This window comes from Alternaria arborescens, assembly GCF_004154835.1.
Source record: "Alternaria arborescens strain FERA 675 chromosome Unknown contig_4, whole genome shotgun sequence".
In the NCBI taxonomy this organism is placed as follows: Eukaryota; Fungi; Ascomycota; class Dothideomycetes; order Pleosporales; family Pleosporaceae; genus Alternaria; species Alternaria arborescens.
This window is the reverse complement of record NW_021167859.1, coordinates 646,254-664,808: the sequence shown is the minus strand read 5'-3', so window position 1 is coordinate 664,808 and position 18,555 is coordinate 646,254. Positions and strand designations below refer to the sequence as shown.

The following is an 18,555-nucleotide window of genomic DNA, read 5'->3' as shown; positions in this document are numbered from 1 at the left end:
GTGGAGCAGCGAGTAATGACACATCAGTCTTCTGGCAAGATGTCACGACTGGAGCCATACAATTTCGCGACGAATTCACGGCTCTGACCGTCGCATACTTCAGCGCAGCTCGCATTCTTCTTTGCATCGTTATGTCACGATATACAGATTCTCTATTCACGATACCACATCAACATTCGATCATATTGCAAGCTTCACAGTATCTGCAGACCTACACAAACGGTTTTGCATACATGCGTATGGCCACGCCTCTACTACTGGTAGCACTACATTCTCCTGCATCTAGCCAGAGGGAAAAGGCTACTGCTTGTTTCGAGTGCTGGATCAATAAGCCCATGTCCGGCATTAGCGCACTAGCACTAGAGAGAATACGGCGACATCTAGCACCAAAAAAACATCTGGCGGCTTAGGCCGGCAGCGCTGAGTGATCTCGGTTCCGAACACTCGCTGTTGTCGAACACAAGCACAGGCAGCTCCGGAAGAGCCTCCCGCGCCCTATCGAGTGGAACCCGGCTAGATCGCGATGGTCATACTTCGCGATCCCCATAGTAAAGTCCGATCCTCGACACGAATTGCTCTTTTCGCAGCGCATGCGTCACAAGGGTCACGCTACGTCGCAGGAGCAGTGCATACAACGATGTACAGCGATGTGCCCGATCTCGAGACGAACTCTTACGGCACGAGATCCACTTACACAGATACCATAACTAAGGGAAAGAGGAATTCGCGTCCAATTAGGATAGGTCTAGGTACCGCATCTGCACACATGACCGCAAGAAGGGACACGATCAAGCCAACTCCTTGGAACTTGAATGGATAAGGCGTTGTCTCATGGAACAGCAATGCAGAGAGAGCCTGGAATATGATTCGCGCTCTTGGCAACAATCCGTATAGCATACGTGGTGGAAGGCTCTAATCTATACAGAAGGGAAGTGAAGGGGCAGGAATTGTAAAGGATGCTGACGCTGTACGAAGGAACTCGTTTCAAGTATTGGATCAGCGTTGGTGGAATAAAGAAAGGTAGGATGTGGAAGAACAGCCAAGTAGAGACTGCATAATATAGCTACCTAATATACGAAAACGCATTTCTTACTTTCCCAGTCGCAAACATATACATGTATCATGAAGACTTGATATCAAAGAAACAAACCGAACAGCCATCTGAGACGTTGACATTCGGAAAAAGCTTCCATATTACCTATCCTCTCTCCTTCAGGCTTCGCAATTTACGGCCTTGCCTATGCCTTCTGCATACCCTCGACGAACTCAAGCGCCGCTTCTCTATCAACAACATCAATGCTACTCGTCTTGTTCGTATAAGTAACGCCATAACATCGATCCGCCACATGCACCATCTCAGGTCTGAAGGTCGTACAGATAAACTGGCCTCCTCCATCCTTGTTCTTACCACCCTGACCACTCAATCGTTCCAGCATCTGCGCAACAGCAGTACGGTACTGCGCATCGAGATTGGCATCGATTTCATCAAAGAGGTAAAAGGGTGCAGGATCGCACTTTTGGATAGCAAAGATGAGGGCGAGTGCGCAGAGCGACTTTTGACCACCAGAGAGTTGGCCAATCTTTTGCTGCTCGTCGTGCTTGCTGTTGAAGGATACGGCGATGCTGACACCTGTGTACTCTTCGACTTTGCTCTTCTTGCCTTGTGTCTCTTCTTCTTCCATGTCGTCATCGTCGGATATGTCGCCTCGTGCATCGCGGTCGGATTTGCGGTTGATGACTAGGCGGCCGCGGCCGATGGGCACGAGTTGTTGGAAAACTTCGCCAAAGGCGGCGGCGACTTGTTTGAAGGTTCGGGCGATGGCTTCGTCTTTGCGTTGGTCTAACACGTCGATGAGGTTTTCAATGGATTTGCGCGATGTGTTGAGTTCGGCGCGGCGTTCTGTAAGGGTGCGTCTTTGGCGTGTGAAGTTCTCATAATGTTCGAAAGCCTTCTTGTTGACGTGCGCGAAGCTCTTGAGGGCTTGGTTGGCTTTGGTGAGTTCTTTAGTGACCTTTTTCGAAATGTTAGCTATATGCGGATTCGAAAGACCAGCATCCAGCTTACCTTGGTAGTGTCCCATCGAGTGTACTTCCGATCAACGTCTTCAGGAAGAGTACCCAAATCTCGGATATCCCGCTTGACCTCTGCCAATCGATCTGTATGACGGCTACGATCGGAGTCCTTCTTGGACATGGCCTGCTCTTGTCTCGCCATTGTCTTTGCTAGCTGTCGATTGCTAGTCTCCTTTTCGTTTCTTGCGTCCTCCAGTTCGCTCAACTGGGCTCGGATGTCTTCGATCTGAGCGTCGATCTCCTGTATCTGTTGATCAAGGTTCGCGATGGTTTGATTGACTGCATCTAGTGCTCGTTCGCATTCTCGTAACCGGGTTGACTGGCCAGTAGAGCCGCTTGCGCCGCCCTGCTGTATTTGGATATCATCCAGCGCTGGCTGCAAGTTCTCGTTGAGATCCAGCTCAGCCTCGTCTTTCCGGGTTTCTAGCGTGGCGCGCTCTTCTTTTGTTCGTGCAAATTGCCGTCTCAGGTCTTGCACAGTGCTCCGTAACGTGATCAACATCTGCTCCTCATCATTTGACAGCGCCTTCTCGAATTTGGAAGCAATTTCCGCCTCCCAGTCGCTCTGTTGCGCGCCTAGCTGGTTGATTGTTGATTGTAATGACGAAGCGGTTGTCTGTTTCCTCGCGAGGCTATCCTGGGTATCTCGCAGAATCCTCTGCTTCACGCGTACTTCTTCTCGCATGGGCGCGTAGCTGTTCTCGCCCTTGTCCTTTTCGTGTTCCCGTCTGCGAACCTCGCTTAGTGCTGCGGTAAGCTGCTGACGCTTTTGCTCGAGTTCTATAGCAATGTCCCGCTTCCGCTGCTGCAACTCGTCGTACTGAGTGCGGATTTCAGCCAGTGCTTGATAAGCCCGAATCTTTGACTTAGACATGTCGTGGTAACCACCTCGGTACTGTCCCTTCCGTGAGGCGTTATCTCCGTCGAGAGTATACGCACGGACGTTGTATTGCTTTGCGTTCTTCTTGCAGGCAGTCAGGTCAGGACAGACCACGATCTTGCCGAACACATGCCTGAAAGCATCCTCGAATCTCTCGTCATACCTCAGCTTCGGTAACAGCGGCTGCATGTCGCCGGTCGCAGGAAGGTCCAAGTCATGAGTCCGAATGCGGTTGAGGGGAATAAAAGTAATACGTCCGCCCTTGTCCTTGATAAGCCTGTCGATCAGCCTCGTGGACACTTCGTCGTTATCTACAACAACATTGAAGAGTGCACCCTCAGCTGCTGCTTCAGTGACGGCCCTGTAGTCGTTGCTGACATCGAGCAGGTCTGCGATGGTGCCATGTACTCCCTCCAGTTCTCCTTCTTTTTGGTACCGACGGAGAGACTCCAGCCCCCGGCTTGTGCCATGATCAAGTAGCCGGGAGAAGGCGCTTTCCGCTTTCCGAAGCTCGGCTTGTGAGTTTGTAAGTTGAGTGTTGACTCTGTTCTCTTCTCGGTAGAGACTCGTCTGCTCATCGTGTACAGCTTTGTAGGCGTCTTTCGCTTGCTCAACCTTGGCCGCAAGATTGACACTTGCGTCTCCCTCGCTCTCGATGTTTGACCTGAGTTCAGCAATCTCATTCTCAAGACGCTCGACATCGCTCTCTAACTGAGTAATCTCCTCCTTGGTCTGCATGAGGACGGCTTTGCGGCGGCTAAGGTCGGCGTTGGCAGCCTCAATCTGAGCACGCAATGCGTCATCTCGCTGTCGTTTGGTCGTGTAGAATGCTGTACGACCTTGCTTTTCCTCCAGCCGCTTCTGTTGGCCCTCAGCTTCGAGCAATTGCGATCTGACAGCTTCCTCCTCTTCCTTCTTGGCAGTGTATTGAGGAAGCAGCTGCTTGAGCTCCGCCTCTCGTGCGCGTATTTGCTGTTGGAGTGACTTGATCTGCGTGTCCCGCGATTTCTTCGTTCGCTGGGTGACTGACTGGTTGTCCTGCAACGCCTTGAGCTCAAGCTCGATCTTGGCCTTTTCCAGTGTCGCCGACTTGCGTTCCTGTTCAGACTGCACACGATCCTCTCGAAGGACGTCTAGGTCACCTTTGCGTCGGTTGATGTCCATGTCGATTTGCGCAATGTCTGCCTCGGTTTGAACAAAGGCTGCCTCGTTGCTCTCTTTCATCTCACGACCCTGGTTCTCGAGGTGATCAATGTTCTCGATCAAGGCCTCCAGATCGGCTTCTTCGCGCGACTTCAGTACGTACATCAACGACCGGCGCTCCCTGTCGTTCCTGCTCCACGCCTCCAACTCCTCCTTCTCACCCTCGAGCTCATTTAGACGCCCATTGATGGATTCAATTACAACGTCAACGCTGGAACATTTGTTCTCGGTTTCGGCTAGTAGCTTCAAACTGTTTGCGCGTCGCTCTTCGTATACGTTGGAACCGGAGATTTCTTTCAGCAATTTCAAGCGCTCAGAATCCTTCATGTTGGTGAGCGCCGTAACACGACCCTGTGGAACGATATAGTATGGGTTTGACCGTGAAAAGCCAGCAGATTCAAGAATCTGCATGACCTCGGATTTGGTAGCGTTCTTGCGGTTGACCGAGTACTCGTCCTTCTTTGCGCCAATGGTCCGGCGCAAGAAGAATTCGGGCTTGCCAGTCTGGAAGCGGTCCTCTGTGTTGTCGAAGCATACTTCCACGTATGCTGACATGACGGCTGAACCAGATCCCTCGTGTAGCAGCGCCTGACGCTCTTCACGACCCAAGTTGTGGTAATCGTCGCCCAGCACGAAGCGCACAGCGGCAAAGAAATTACTCTTTCCAGATCCATTGCGACCAACGACGACATTGCAGTTGGGCGAGAAAGGCTCGATTTGCATTTGCTCCTTGTAGCTCTTGAAGCCCTGGATCGTTATCTGCTTGATGTATCCCATCGCGGCGGTGGAGCGCGATCACGGCGCGTGAGAGATCGGATCGGGTGGAATTGGCGGTCGCGTATGGTATGTGTATGCGATCGCGATGGGAAACTTCAGGACATAGCGGGGTTGCGGTGGTGATGGTGAGCTCGTGTTTGCCCACTGTTGCACCGACGACGCGGTGCGCGTCGCGCTTTCCTGCCAAGACATGCTAACCCCAATCGTCTTCCGCGCATCAATCATCCCACGTGACGTCGTCACGAAAACCTCCAACGTTGTAGCAGACATGCCTGTGTGGCTGAGCGCTAGGCTTACAAAGAATTAGAGTGCTGATATCGACATCTGTACTCTACCCGAATGATTGCGACGAGGAACATTATGAGCATTCTATGCTTGAGTGGTCTCATCGTCACCTCTTCATCATCTATCGACTTACTGAGAAGGTTTCTTGTCACTTTTACTAGTTTGTCTCAGATCGAACACCTCCGCAACTCTGGGATGTCACTGTCCCAGCGTTAAAATAGCTCATCTTCCAAACCCAACGGCAGTGTAACGTCCAGGCAACATTCCACAGGCGGCCACAAGAATAAAGGCGACATGGTAATTGGAAGAGGTCTACACAGCTCTGTTGCAGATACAGCACATTTTCCATACCTATCTTTCGAGCTACACTGTCGTGCCCATAGACCATGGTTCTTGCATAATCTAGACTGTCTTGCAGAGGTCGATCTCTCTAGAAGATCCAAATAACCCACGCCATACGATGGCTTCTGCAAGCATCACACCGTAGCAAGAGTCGGCCAATAACTAGGCGCGGCGCAACGGCGTACGGCGTTGAGCGGAAACTCTTGGGCCGTTGATCAAAGGCCCACTATCCAATGTCAGCTCTGGCAATGATTTTGGCAGCCCTAAAGTTAGGTACGGTACCCACAATTCCCTAGTCTGCAATTAGGGTTCAGCAGCATGGAAGTGACAGTGGGGCATGCCAGGAAAGGGTACTACGAAGTACAAAAAATGACACTTCGCAGTTTGCCCGGGCACTCAGACGCGGCGTGTCCGCCGACTGCATATTTACCCGAAGGGCAAATACGATAGACAAAGGATCAGTTTCGTAAAACTCTTTTATGTGGGGTACAAAAAAGCCTAGAAACCACAATAACGGCTTTCTACAAGCTGCGGTGAAGTGCTACGAGATATTTCCCGCATGGTCAACTGAGTAGGTAGGAAAAGGCATAAAGCGAGCGTCTTCCGAGCATGATACGTCAATTTGCAGGGTGATGAGTGAAGCGGCATCTAGATGGAACATGGAGCTAATGTACGATGATGCAAAAATGGCTTGGTTGGGGCGGGGTCTGATCGGATTTCAAAGCAAAACATGGCAATTTGCAACTTCCCGATGTCGAGTAGACGACTTTTCCATGCGCTTCGATCCATGTCTCCATTTCTGCATCGGAGGGGGCGAACCTTGTCCGGGCTTACATCTAGTGATCGACAGAATGCATGCAAGCGTATTGGAGGCAAAGTACTGTGGCCTGTTGTTGTTGTGCGCTACGGATCTACGGATTATCTGTTAGTTTTGGCTAACTGGCAACCCCGGTACCTGCTAGCACCTATGCGGAAGGATGAGCGCAGAAGGCGTCTGCGAGTGAGAGTTAGAGCTGGGAACGCTTGATTAGCATGGCGTTTGATACAATGCTCGTTCAGCTCTCGCGAGGTTCAAGCTGAGGTGGAGCAGCAGGCAAATGCCGCGTTGATTGGTGAGGAGCGAGTTTTCGTGAAGATGGCCGTGGACGGTTAATGTGGAGCCATAGCGTGACAGTTGACCGTCAACCTGTCCCGCGGAGCGAGCCGTTGGAACGTCATCGTCATTGGCCCAGTCTTGTGCTGTGGGAACGATTCGGGATAGCTGCCCGTGGCTGCGCAAACTCTCTAGCAACTTAGCAAACTACGCAGACAGATATTTGGGGCAGAGCCATCTATGGCCGGGAATAATCCGCACCTGGGAATGTCCGGTTTTTCGACGGCGTCGGGAGAGGACTGAAGCCAGCCATCTGGAGAACAAGCGGGACCACCAGCTTGGATGCAACATCACTACAAGCGCATATTCAAAACACAGTAAAGTCAGCACGGAGTGCAAATCGATAGATGAGAAAGCTTTGCAGGCTGCGACAAAAGGATCGAGATCCAGGCCTGCGTTTCCCATACTGGCGCAGGCTGGGTCACGATTACCCTACACATCGTCGATCTGGAAGACACACTACGTAACTCGGCGCGCTACACACCAATCGCATGACCCCCTGTCCCTGCCCCTGCTCGTCCAAATCGCTTTCCTCAGTTCCGCATGTTGCCAAAGCCCCATTGTTTGAATTCCCATGCCAGGCGATCTTCCCTCTGCGGTACTTTTAACCTCTCCGTCTCCATCCGCTTTGCCCAAATCTGCTCCTTCGAAATCAACGTTCACCTGCCCTTTCTCGTCCTTTTCTCCGCTCTGCAATTGCCAGTCCTCCTACTTATAACAAGGCCCCAGCCTCAGGCTGCACGACACATTCCCCCACCACACCACACCACACCATCACCATCACCATCACTTCACTGCAGCAACACACCGCCATCCACCATGACAGCAATCCAACAGTCATATTCATTTGACTGGGCTGGCGATGCTTTCACTGCCATGCAACAGTCCAACGCAAGCCCACAGCAAGCCAAGTGGGCGACTGCCTTCAGCAATTCCACCTCTATGCCGCCCCAGCAGCCCATCTCCATTCCACCTTCCCTGCTTACACACGCCACAATGGAGCGCTATGGTCAAGTCACCCCGCCAGAAGAGCACTCCCCAGTTCAACCCAATCGCGAAGATCGCGAAGGCTCAATTCCCTTCGACGAATTGCGGAACGAGACCGCCCTAAGGCCCAAGCAAGAACCCTCGCCACACATGTCGCCCGCAAAGCGACAACGCCCTAGTCGCCATGATTCGGCCAATCAGGATATGGTTGCCGGTGAACTGCCTAGCGCCGCCGTCCCGCAACACCAAGACAATGCCGACGGCAACCCCCAGCCGCCGAAGCGCAAGCGGGGAAGGCCCAAGTCGCAACCTCAGATGATTGAGGCCTACACTGCAGACGGCTATCCCTTCCAGGTCTCTTCTGCCCGACAGACCCATCTCGAGAAGAACCGTGTCGCTGCTCACAAATGCAGGCAGCGCAAGAAGGAGTACATCAACAGCCTCGAAGGCCGCGCACGCGAATTCTCCGCAAAGAACAAGATGCTCAAGGAGAATGTAGCTCTCTTACGTGAGGAAGTCCTTGATCTTAAGAACGAAGTACTGGCCCATGCCGGCTGTGGCTTCTGGGCCATCGACGAGTACCTAGCGAGATGTGCTGGTGGCCTTCTCGGTATGGATGCACCTGCACCTGGTATGCCTGGCCACCACGCCGCACCACGGCTCAACAACAGCAATCACAGCCCCGTCATGGCTTCCCCCAGCACCGCTCACCAACATGCCCGGGAGACCAGTATGGGATCCATGAGTTCCGGTGATGCCGATGACTTTGGCGGCCTCGAACTCCTCAAGGACTTTACCGATGAAGACATGGATGATTTGGAGGCATAGGAAGCCAACTTGAACATTCTCGCATTCAAGGCCTTTTATTGTTAACGCATCCCACACCACCCTGACTTCTTCGATACCGAGTGAAGATTGTTGGGTTGCAAGTTTTCCTCACTTCTTCCAATCACTTCACGATACCCTGGGCCTTGCCCTACTTTGAGCAACTAAAAGCTTCTTCTTCTTTTCTTTATTACATTTGCTGCAACGACCAGCTAGTTTGAGCTGCAGTGGCCACGACTGATGACATGGCGTTTGAACGGGAGGTGGGATAGATATTTCACCGCCTACGAGTTTACTGTTTATACATAATAAAGCAAAACGTGGAGGGATCATTACTAGACATCTCTCTCAAGTAGTTGGCTATACATCAACGGTACCTTGATCAACATACTGTCTTCCTTGTGGTGTGATGGTCTGCAATTCCTCCCTGGCCATCCTGACCGATCCAGGTCCCAACAACACGCATCCTGTTGCCCCACGACCTGTCGTTCTGATCGCGCCTCGCTTACCCGCTACGTATAGCAGTCTCCACTTCTTGTCACACGTCAAGTCAGCCACAACCAGGGATGACGTATCAAGTGACCACTCTTATTGGCTACCGGAAAGTCTCTCCGGAGCACACGAAGTCCAACACTGTTCAAGATTCCAACTTCTCGCGTACCACAGGCTGATTCGGGCCTTCTACAACGGTCCTTTGTCCCGCGCGGCAGCCCCGTTCATGCCGGACATACATGCACCTAAACTAGCAATCTATACCCCACAGAGAACCCGAGTCCATAGTACACGGTGAATCTAACTGACTTCTCTAGCTCCACAAGAATGATGTCTAATGCCGAGTGCGAGCGGCAGATATTCACAATATAGTGGAGGTTCAACGGGGGAGACTGCCAGGTGCATGTCATAGATACATACTAGTGAACCATATGCTCGATCGCGGAAGTTTCCTAGGAGCATACTGTAGGAACAAACCAGTCATGCACATATACGAAGTTGAACTTTGTGTGCTCATCTCAAAACGCAATTGGTCTGTAGTATTCTCATATGGTAGCGAAAAGTGAACCATACATTCAGCTATGACGAAAGCCTCAGCCCGTCTCCGCCAGTACCAACAACTGCACAAAGTTTCCTGCTGAATGATCCTCCATTAGTTACGGAGAAATTGCTTTTATCGCCTAGCGATCTTCAAATTTGCTCAACGGGCATGATGTCCGGGATAATCGCCACTGCTTCACCCTGGGTTAGCGTGCTCAGAATTCCGCACCTTTTCCTGGTCTCTGCCCCCTCGTGCATCGGACACGTTGGAGACAGAGACAACGGGGTCTTGCTATTGCGTCATATCACCCCATTCTCCTATCTCGCGTAATGCTCCTCGTTTCGGTCCGAAAGAGGATTTTCTGGTTTGGAAAGAAAAAAGGTTCGGCGGATGAGGTTGCCGCGGAGATCTCTCGTTTGAGAACGACATGTGTAGCAGGGGAAGGGGAAGCGAGATGACGGTGCCGCTGTTTTTGGAAGACATTACCAAACTCAACTGCCCGTATCCTACGAAAAACTGCCCTAACAGAAAAGCCTTTTTTATTTGTTTACTACGCTCACAGTAGCTACATCCGTGACAGAGTGGCGTTACTGGTCTAGACAACATGTTCCAGGGTTCATTGTTGCTCCTCTGTACGGGATTCGCGGCGGACGTTTGTGCCGCGCATCACATGTGCCGTTGGACGATCCATTCCTTCTCCAGATGCCTAAGCGAAGGAAGGAAGACGGGTACTGCACCCGTGAGGTACGACGACTTGCCGTGTTTTTGGTTTCATGAATAGATTGGGTTGACAATCTCACATACAAGAGAGAATGTTGAGTTGTTGTTGGGCATTGCTGTGTCCCCTTGTATTATAGACGAAAAAAGTCAAGTCGATATGGCGAGGTACCCACACGTAGTCCTGCCCAAGCACTCGAAGTTGTACAGATACCGAAACTGTTAGTGTAATTGAATGTACCATCTTAGTCATCTAATTGCCCCTCACAACCAGCTCTCTCAAACTTCCCACCTCTCCCTTAGTGCGTTCATGTAGTGCAAGACGTGGATATCCATTCTTTTAATAACGCACATCCGTACTCTCACAGGCTTCCCATGGCTCAAACTCCCCCCTCTCCCCCACACATACGCCCTGCACTGCCCCGTAGCGTGTAGCACATCTAGAACACGACCGCCAGCAAGCTATATCCGCTACCAATAGTACCTACCAGATGAAGCAACTTATGGAAAGAGTGTTGATGGTAGTGGAGGCGTTACCCGGGGCCATACAGACGTGTTTGTGAGATTGTTCGATCGTGCTTGGGTAGGTGGTTTCATGCTTGTTTGATTCGGGTTTTCGGCGTTGTGTTGTATGTGGTAGCCAGGAACCGATAACGTGCACACAGAACGGTATGGGTGAGTGAGATGTTCGCGTATACCAGGTCAGATAGTGTTTCCTGAACATTGAGCTGGAAAAGTGTCTACTGTGAGATGGGCGTCTTGAAGACTAGCGCGACGTGGTCGTCGCCAGCTGTGACAACTGCCTCACCAGCTCCTTGTACAAATGCCATGATACCTCCTCCCTCACCGCCTCCCCTGTGTCCCTTCCATTCGCCCACGAGGCCCTTTCCAGCCGCAGCTGTTCCGCCTCGTGCATCCCATCGCTTCAGAACACCGTCGTATCCCGCGCTCGTCAGCAACCAACCTCCTGGACCTTCCTTGGCGACAAACTCGAGCTTGACCACAGCCTGTGGGGACTCTTCGTCGGCGTGCGCATCTTCTATTCGCCTTCGGACGGCAAAGCGATGTGCGGTGTCGAAGAGGGTGATGGAGCCGTCGACGTTGCCGGCGGCCATGAGGGTGAGGGGCTCGGACGAGAAGCTCATGCACTCGACGTTGTCGCTTCCTGCCTGGAGACTGGCCAGGATCTGTCCAGCTTGACCGGCTGATGACGCACCGCCCTTGGCACCAGCCTGCTTGCCTCCGCCAGCTTTGTTCTTTGCGCCTCCACCACTCGACGATGTTGATGCTTGGGCGGGCGCGGCGAGGGAAAGGCGCGGTAGACCGACGATTCGGATTTGACCTTCGGGGCCACCGACTGCGACGAATGCGCCAGATGGCGGGATACCGACAGAGTATAGTCCGCCCTCAACACGGAAACGTTCGTCCAGGCCTGTGAGACCAACCACGGCTTGTGAGTCGGTAGTCGCTGTGAGACCCTGGGAGGCAGCATCGCCGAATACATCCCACACGTACAGACTCGAGTCTTCGGAGATGGTAGCGAGGAGGGAACCGTCGGGCGACCATGTGCCGGCAGTGCAGGTCTCGGTGTGGAGGTAGTAAGCTTGTAGCACCTGTAGCTCGTTGTTCTTCTCCGTGCTGATCTGGTACACCCATACCGAGCCGTCGTTTGCGCCAAGCGCGATAACGTTGGGGTGGTCGGGCGACGGGTTCGGGGCGACCCAGTTGATCTCCTCAACCTCCTGCGCCTCTGCTAGGAACTTCCACTTCTTGCCGTCAGGAACGCCCTGCCAAACACGCAATTTGCCGTCCAGGCCAGCTGTCGCTACGAATTGTCCCTTTGGCTGAGTGAATGTAATGGCGTTGACCGAGTCCTTGTGTCCGTCTAGTGTGAAGATGCTCTTCAGGCCGTCGCGCTCGGTGGGTTGTCCGTCGCTGCTCGGTCGCGCTGCTGCCGCCGAAGACACGTCGACAATGTAGCCGACATCGTCGCCGCCTCCTGTGGCGATGATCTCGTGGTGCACTGGATGTTGCGCTATGCAGAAGATGCTGTCCTTGTGTTGGTCAAAATGCGCGACCGAGTCGTTTTGTAGGTTGATCTCCATCTGCATTTCTTGGCGACCCTCGTCGCCTTCGTCGTCTGAGTCCATGGGAACGTCGCCATCGTCCTCTACGATTTCGTCGGCCTCCTCGGCATCAAGTGTGTTGTCTACATCGTGTACATCGATGTCGTCCTCGTCGTGTTGAGGCTGGTTCGACGTGGGGTTTGTGCTTGACATGTTGTGGGCTTGCTCGATAACGATTTTTGCAGGGGGAATAATAGGTACAGGACGTGTACAAAATGCGCACTGCAGTATGCACGATGTTATATGAGTCCTCGTAGTGTATTGCTTAGAAATGTCGAATTGCACCTTCGGGAGGAACTTTTTTTGCCCAAAACCCCGTCGGAGGGGCACAACGCCGACCCCTCACACGTCATTTGTCATCCTCACCACCACCATCTCCTTTGCGGTATAACCAAACGTCACGACTTCCAAAGATGTAGAAAAACGGTACCGTTTGCATTGTGTTGTATTATATTACAACGTGAAGAACCAGTCTACCTTTACTACTTATGGCGCAGTCTTCGGTCTTCAAAGCCTTGCCCTTGTCGCATCCTTGACAACAAGCCCAAATTTCCCACTCTTCTCCTTGTCCCTTAGAATTCTTCTTAGTATCTTACCAGAAGGACTCTTCGGTATCTCGCTGATGAACTCCACTTCCTTTACCCATTTGTACCTCACCTTCTTGTCCTTGACATACTCAATGATTTCCTTTCCTATAGCTGTACTCTCCTCCGTTCCTGGCTTCAAGACAACATAAGCCTTCGGAAGCTCACCAGAGTAATCGTCCTTCACGCTCATCACTGCAACGTCTTCGACCTTCGGGTGGCCTAGAAGCAAATCTTCGAGCTCAGCCGGCGCGACGCCAATGCCCTTTACTTTGATGAGTTCTTTGATGCGATCAGAGATGTGAATCATGCCCTCTTCGTCGATAGCGCCCCGGTCACCGGTATGAAGGAAACCGTCGGCATCGAAAGTGTCGCTAGTAGCCTTCTCATTGTTGAGATAGCCCATGACGACCTGTGGACCACGAGCCAGCACTTCGCCATCTTCGCCAACATCGCCCTCAGTACCATCGTCTTTGATAATCTTGACCTCGGTGGAGGCTACGATTGCACCACCTGAATGCGCGTACTTGTATGAGAACTTCTCCGGTGGATGCGCAGTGATGCATGAACACGATTCTGTCATGCCATATCCTTGCTTAAAGCCTGTGTTGGGAAACTTCTTTTGGAGCTGCTGGATGATCTCTTCTGACAGTGGAGCTGCGCCAGAAGAAAAGCGTGTGACATGGCTAAGGTCGTACTTGTCGACCAAAGGATCGCGCACTAGTCTGATGAGGATCGGTGGAACTAGCAGCAGCTCGCTCAGCTTATATTCAACAATGACATCGAGCATCTTCTCCATCGTGAACTGCGGAAGCATGACGACCTCTGCGTTCAGAAGAACAGGGAGATGCATCTGGTGGACCAGTCCAGTGATATGAAAAAGCGGCAGTACGGCCATGATCTTCTTCTGGTTTGTTGGCGTAATCTGCTGAACTTGGAGACATTGCGCTATGACATTCTGATGGCTGATCATAACAGCCTTTGGCAATCCGGTCGTTCCTGACGAGAAGGATAGAAACCCGCAGACGTCTTTGTTCTTTTTACCGGGCGGTAGTCTGAAAGCTGATGTCTGCCCAGACTCGCCATACGACTCTCCCATACGGATCAGATCTTGAACTGTGGTATATCCCGGCAATTCGCCCTCTAGCAAGAAAACATTCGATTGTGGTAGACCTGCAGCCTTTGCACTCGCCGCAGCAATTTCCATACTACCTGGCGTCGTCATAAGAAACTTTGCATCCGCAGTCTTTAGCGCAAAAGTCATTTCTTCAATATTGTATGCCGGGCTAGCACCGCTAATCTTTGCTCCCACACGGAGTCCCGCGAACATGGCTACTGGGTACCACACAGTGTTCTGGCTGAAGAGCGCCACCGTTTCGCCCTCTCTAAGACCATACTTCTTGACAAGCGCCGTAGAGATGTACGTCGAGTATTTCTTGACATCAGCCCAGTTCACACGTTCTTTCGTAATCGCATTTTGAAATCCAGCAAGTTCATTTGGTGCATATTTGTTGATGGGTGAGTAGGCGGAATCGAATAGCCAGTCCCAATCTGTTAGCTCGGTGGGCACTATCAGTGTTAGCAATGCGGTCTCGTGGCGACTAGTGGAAACGAACAGTCGATGGGCGGCTGTCTTGACTTGAAGATCACCATGTTGATACAATCAGCTCGTCAACAGCTACAAAGCAAGGCGCGCCTTATGATCGGTGATGTGGATACGAGGAAGCAAATGCCAAAGTCGCAACGGTCAGGACAAGGGACGACTTACAAGCGGAAATCCTGCGTTCATGTCTTCTAATAGGTGACCGTCATCATCCTTCCTCGGCGCGCCCATTCCTATCGGATTCGCACCACTCGAGTCGATCGTTGAGCGGGGATAGGTACAAGGCGGGGTTATAGCAGCAACCGAGCCATCCGAAAACAGCAAAGATCGACACGCACTCTGACGTTCTCCCGGGTAACATCCAAGCCAGGGTAGGTAAGAGCCGCATCATTGTCACACAGCAGATCGTTACAGTCTCAAGACTCAGTCGGAGTACCGGAATCGTTTGCACATAAAGTCTAGATGCAGTAGCTTCTTGTGGCCGCTGCAGCTTGCACACATCGTACCACGACCCGACGAAGCGAAGCATTACTTATACGACCAAAATGTCTGAGGCAGAAGAATCGCAACACGACCCTATACTGAAGGTGGAAAGCAACAAAGACCTCAGGATCACTCTCGTTGGCACCGGAACTATTGGTCTATCTTTCGCCGCGTTCCACCTGTCACACCTACTTGGCCCTTCTCAGCTCACCATCTATGATACCCGGTCAGATGTCGATGAATACGTCGAGGAGAACCTACCTAAATTCTTCGCAGAAGAGCCTTCAGCAGCTGCTATATCCAATATTCGCATCGCTACATCCCTCGAATCAGCTGTGGAAGACGCACATATCATCCAGGAATCAGGTCCAGAGAATCTAGCCTTCAAAAAAGAACTATGGGCCAATGTAGAGAAACACGCGCCTGAGCATTCCCTATTCTGGAGTAGCACGTCCGGAATACCGGCGTCAGAGCAAGCACAAGACATGCAGGACAAATCGAGATTATTGGTAGTGCACCCGTATAACCCACCACACATTATGCCATTGCTGGAACTTGTTCCATCGCCAGATACATCAAAAGAGGTCATCCAACGAACGCAGGAGTTCTGGACTCTCCGTGGAAGAGTGCCAATACATATCAAAAAGGAAACAACGGGCTTTGTGGCGAACAGACTGGCGTTTGCGCTCTTGCGCGAAGCAGTTCATCTTGTCGACGAGGGAGTCGTTTCAGTAGAGGAACTGGATAGCATTGTGGAGAGTAGTATGGGGCCGCGATGGGCGATTGCTGGGCCTTTCAAGAGCTATCATGCTGGCGGCGGACCGGCTGGGTTGGAGGGCTTCTTCAAGAATATCGGAGGTACCGTGCAAGATTGCTGGCAAGATTCTGGGAAGCCGAACGTCGGGGACGGGTGGGAGAAAAAGATCTTCCGGCAATCTCAGGATGCATACGGCACTATAGATGTCAGTCAGCGCGACAGGCTGACGCGACGGGTGTTGGAAGTATTGAGAGAGGGAAAGAACAAGGGTGCGAATACTTCAGAAGATTGAATAACTCAGTCCCAATCAGAGAAACACAAGTCAGCGCTGGGCAAATTGCGTAACAACCAATGAAGAGACCTCTAAATCTACCACGTACTAGTGCGTCTAAACGATTAGGTACAGGCTGGTGATGACACTGGGTCCAATGAAGAGGCCAAACCAAAAGACGATGTTCCCCAACGTATCCCGTCCCTTCATAAACTTCGTCTTACTAAACGCCGCCAATGGTAATTGTGTCAACTGGAATGTAAACAGATACCCTCTGACCTTCTTGAACAGACAGAACATAAGGACCTCATGCACGATAGCGCTCAGCAGGAAGGTAAAAAACGTCGCCTGCATCTTGGACAGATGGAAGAAAGAGATTGAAGAGTGGTAAACATGTCGAAGCAGGAAGTTGTGAACGGGTCGGTTCCAGTCGCGAGCGTATTGATCGAAAGACACGGAGTTCCACCATGCGCCGTAGAAACCTCGATCAGCAAACCTGGTGACTTCTGCCAGTACGTTGAGTAGACATTCCCATATTACGTACCAACTGAGAAGTTGTTCGATGAGGAGGGGGAAGAGCATATCTGATACTGTTAGGCAGACTAGTTAGTTAAGACTTCATCATTTCTTGATAGTGCAACACTTACCAACCCACGGGAACTCCTTCCACCGCTCGTCCAGTGACATGCCAGCGTCTCTGTGCCGCACAGTCTCAACGACCACAGGGTAGATGTATGCTTGCGAGATGACAATCATGACCCAGATGACTCCCAAAGTGGCAGCCGACTTTTCAGCGACATACCACCAATTTATGCGCTCCTGGCGAGGATATTCTAGATCGTAGACAAGCGTTGGGAGACACGTCCACTCCGCGAAGTTATAGAACGTCAAGTTATTTGGATAGACGTTGTCCGTCGTAGTACACTTTCCGCGAAGTTCCTCGTCAAGGATTGTGATCTCAGTGTTGAGCACGCGTCTGAAGGCTTCAATTTGTTCTGGATCAAGTGGGCTTCCAGCTTCAATAGCTTGCCCAATAGATGCAATCTCCGATTCTTCCTTTGAGAGATTCGTCGAATACTTCGGACCAACACTTCTTCGCTGTGTCAACTCACCTTGGTCAGGGCTGTTGACACCAGAGGCTGTCAGCGCCTCAGGCGGAGGAGAAGTTTGGGTTGGGCCCTCTTTCGCTTTGATGTCATCGAGCTGGTGTAGCTTTTCGCGCAACAGGTTGCGTCGTCTATACACCCGTGATACTGTCGATAGTTAGCTCAGGACTTGCCCAGGTCGACCAGATGACATACAGTAACCGTTGTAGAAAGAGTAGGCGTGCTGCTTCATCAGTAGTACGAAGACATGTAAGACGATGAAGACAGTGTGGGTCCAAGGCCAATCTCGCCAGAAAGTGACCCAAATAATGGTACATGTGAAGAATGTTTGCCACAGAGACTGTATAAGCCAGCCTGAGCCGTTCCACGTCAAATAGTCTTTGGCTATGGCCTTGTGCAGAAAGAAGCCGAAGCTGGTCGCCACACACATTACCACATCCGTTGTCAACATGACAAACAAATCTTTGTCGATCATCAAATGCAGAATTTCTGCATCCCCAAATACGGAGCCCTTGGTCCTGTAGTTTTTTGCTGCTATTCGCGCAAGCAGCAGAGCCATCGCGATCCAGAATAACGTGAAAAACCCATGGAATGGAGAATGCGCAGCGGAAGCATTTTGACGGTCGAATGTGGTGAACTGCTGCGTAAAGACGAGATCCCTTGGCTTGCCTTTGAGTTTTCCGCTCAGTTTCTCGGCCTCTCGCCGCAGCCCGGACTGCAAAACCTCTTGGAAAACTGGATCTTTTGCCGTGAAGGTATACTCGCCCTTTTTGCCTGATTGCTCTAGCACAACTTGGATACTCTTTCTCCTGCTTCCTGGCTTTTCGACCAACTGCGTTTCTGAACCGCTGTCATCAGACGGAATAGCTGTGGTGCTTTGACTTCGTGACTCTTCTGCGTGCTCATCATCTTGAGATTTTAAATTCGTTGCGCCGTCCACGTCCAAGGTTTCCGATGCAGCGTTGGCCGTCCACGTATCCTGACTGCTGAGTGGCGGTCGCGTCGAGAGTCCCTGCAGTACGTGTGTCATTGCCGATCCCTCATGCGTCTGCGGTGTCAGATGGCTGCCTTGGCTTTCTAACTTTGATGTCGCGTTGTTTATGGTTCGATGGTTGGTTTATTGACGAACGGAAGCCTGGCGATATATACTGTCTGGCTGATGTCGATCTGTACGTTCGTGGCTGTCAAAACGAAGCTGTGGCACGGGTCCCTTGTAACGGAATCATCGGAACGGGCGGACTTTGCGAATTCACGACCAGATGTAAGACGACAGGCAGGTTTTGGTGAGATAAACCAAGACAGCTGACAGAGTGTCTCCGAGAGAACCGGTGCCCGTCAATAGCAGCTGCT

At 51.7% G+C, this 18,555-nt stretch overlaps 6 protein-coding genes across 6 annotated transcripts; 2 read left to right on the top strand and 4 right to left on the bottom strand.

The window, feature by feature from the left end:
• Positions 1-1,238: 1,238 nt before the first annotated feature.
• AA0111_g2323 (Chromosome segregation protein) lies at positions 1,239-4,933 on the bottom strand (the record flags this gene model as incomplete). The annotated part of the gene is made up of 2 exons (XM_028648082.1): positions 1,239-2,012; positions 2,066-4,933. The coding sequence occupies 2 exons, from the start codon at positions 4,931-4,933 to the stop codon at positions 1,239-1,241; spliced, it is 3,642 nt and encodes a 1,213-aa protein (XP_028510283.1).
• A 2,599-nt stretch (positions 4,934-7,532) lies between these two features.
• On the top strand, positions 7,533-8,528 carry AA0111_g2322 (hypothetical protein; the record flags this gene model as incomplete). Its single annotated transcript, XM_028648081.1, has 1 exon — positions 7,533-8,528. The coding sequence occupies one exon, from the start codon at positions 7,533-7,535 to the stop codon at positions 8,526-8,528; it is 996 nt and encodes a 331-aa protein (XP_028510284.1).
• A 2,487-nt stretch (positions 8,529-11,015) lies between these two features.
• On the bottom strand, positions 11,016-12,554 carry AA0111_g2321 (hypothetical protein; the record flags this gene model as incomplete). The annotated part of the gene is made up of 1 exon (XM_028648080.1): positions 11,016-12,554. One exon carries the CDS (start codon positions 12,552-12,554, stop codon positions 11,016-11,018), a length of 1,539 nt encoding a protein of 512 aa, XP_028509873.1.
• Positions 12,555-12,908: 354 nt separating this feature from the next.
• Positions 12,909-14,638, bottom strand: AA0111_g2320 (hypothetical protein; the record flags this gene model as incomplete). Its single annotated transcript, XM_028648079.1, has 2 exons — positions 12,909-14,554; positions 14,602-14,638. The coding sequence occupies 2 exons, from the start codon at positions 14,636-14,638 to the stop codon at positions 12,909-12,911; spliced, it is 1,683 nt and encodes a 560-aa protein (XP_028509874.1).
• Positions 14,639-15,133: 495 nt separating this feature from the next.
• On the top strand, positions 15,134-16,120 carry AA0111_g2319 (hypothetical protein; the record flags this gene model as incomplete). Its single annotated transcript, XM_028648077.1, has 1 exon — positions 15,134-16,120. One exon carries the CDS (start codon positions 15,134-15,136, stop codon positions 16,118-16,120), a length of 987 nt encoding a protein of 328 aa, XP_028510050.1.
• A 96-nt stretch (positions 16,121-16,216) lies between these two features.
• On the bottom strand, positions 16,217-18,235 carry AA0111_g2318 (hypothetical protein; the record flags this gene model as incomplete). The annotated part of the gene is made up of 3 exons (XM_028648076.1): positions 16,217-16,689; positions 16,747-17,352; positions 17,401-18,235. The coding sequence occupies 3 exons, from the start codon at positions 18,233-18,235 to the stop codon at positions 16,217-16,219; spliced, it is 1,914 nt and encodes a 637-aa protein (XP_028510049.1).
• Positions 18,236-18,555: the final 320 nt, after the last annotated feature.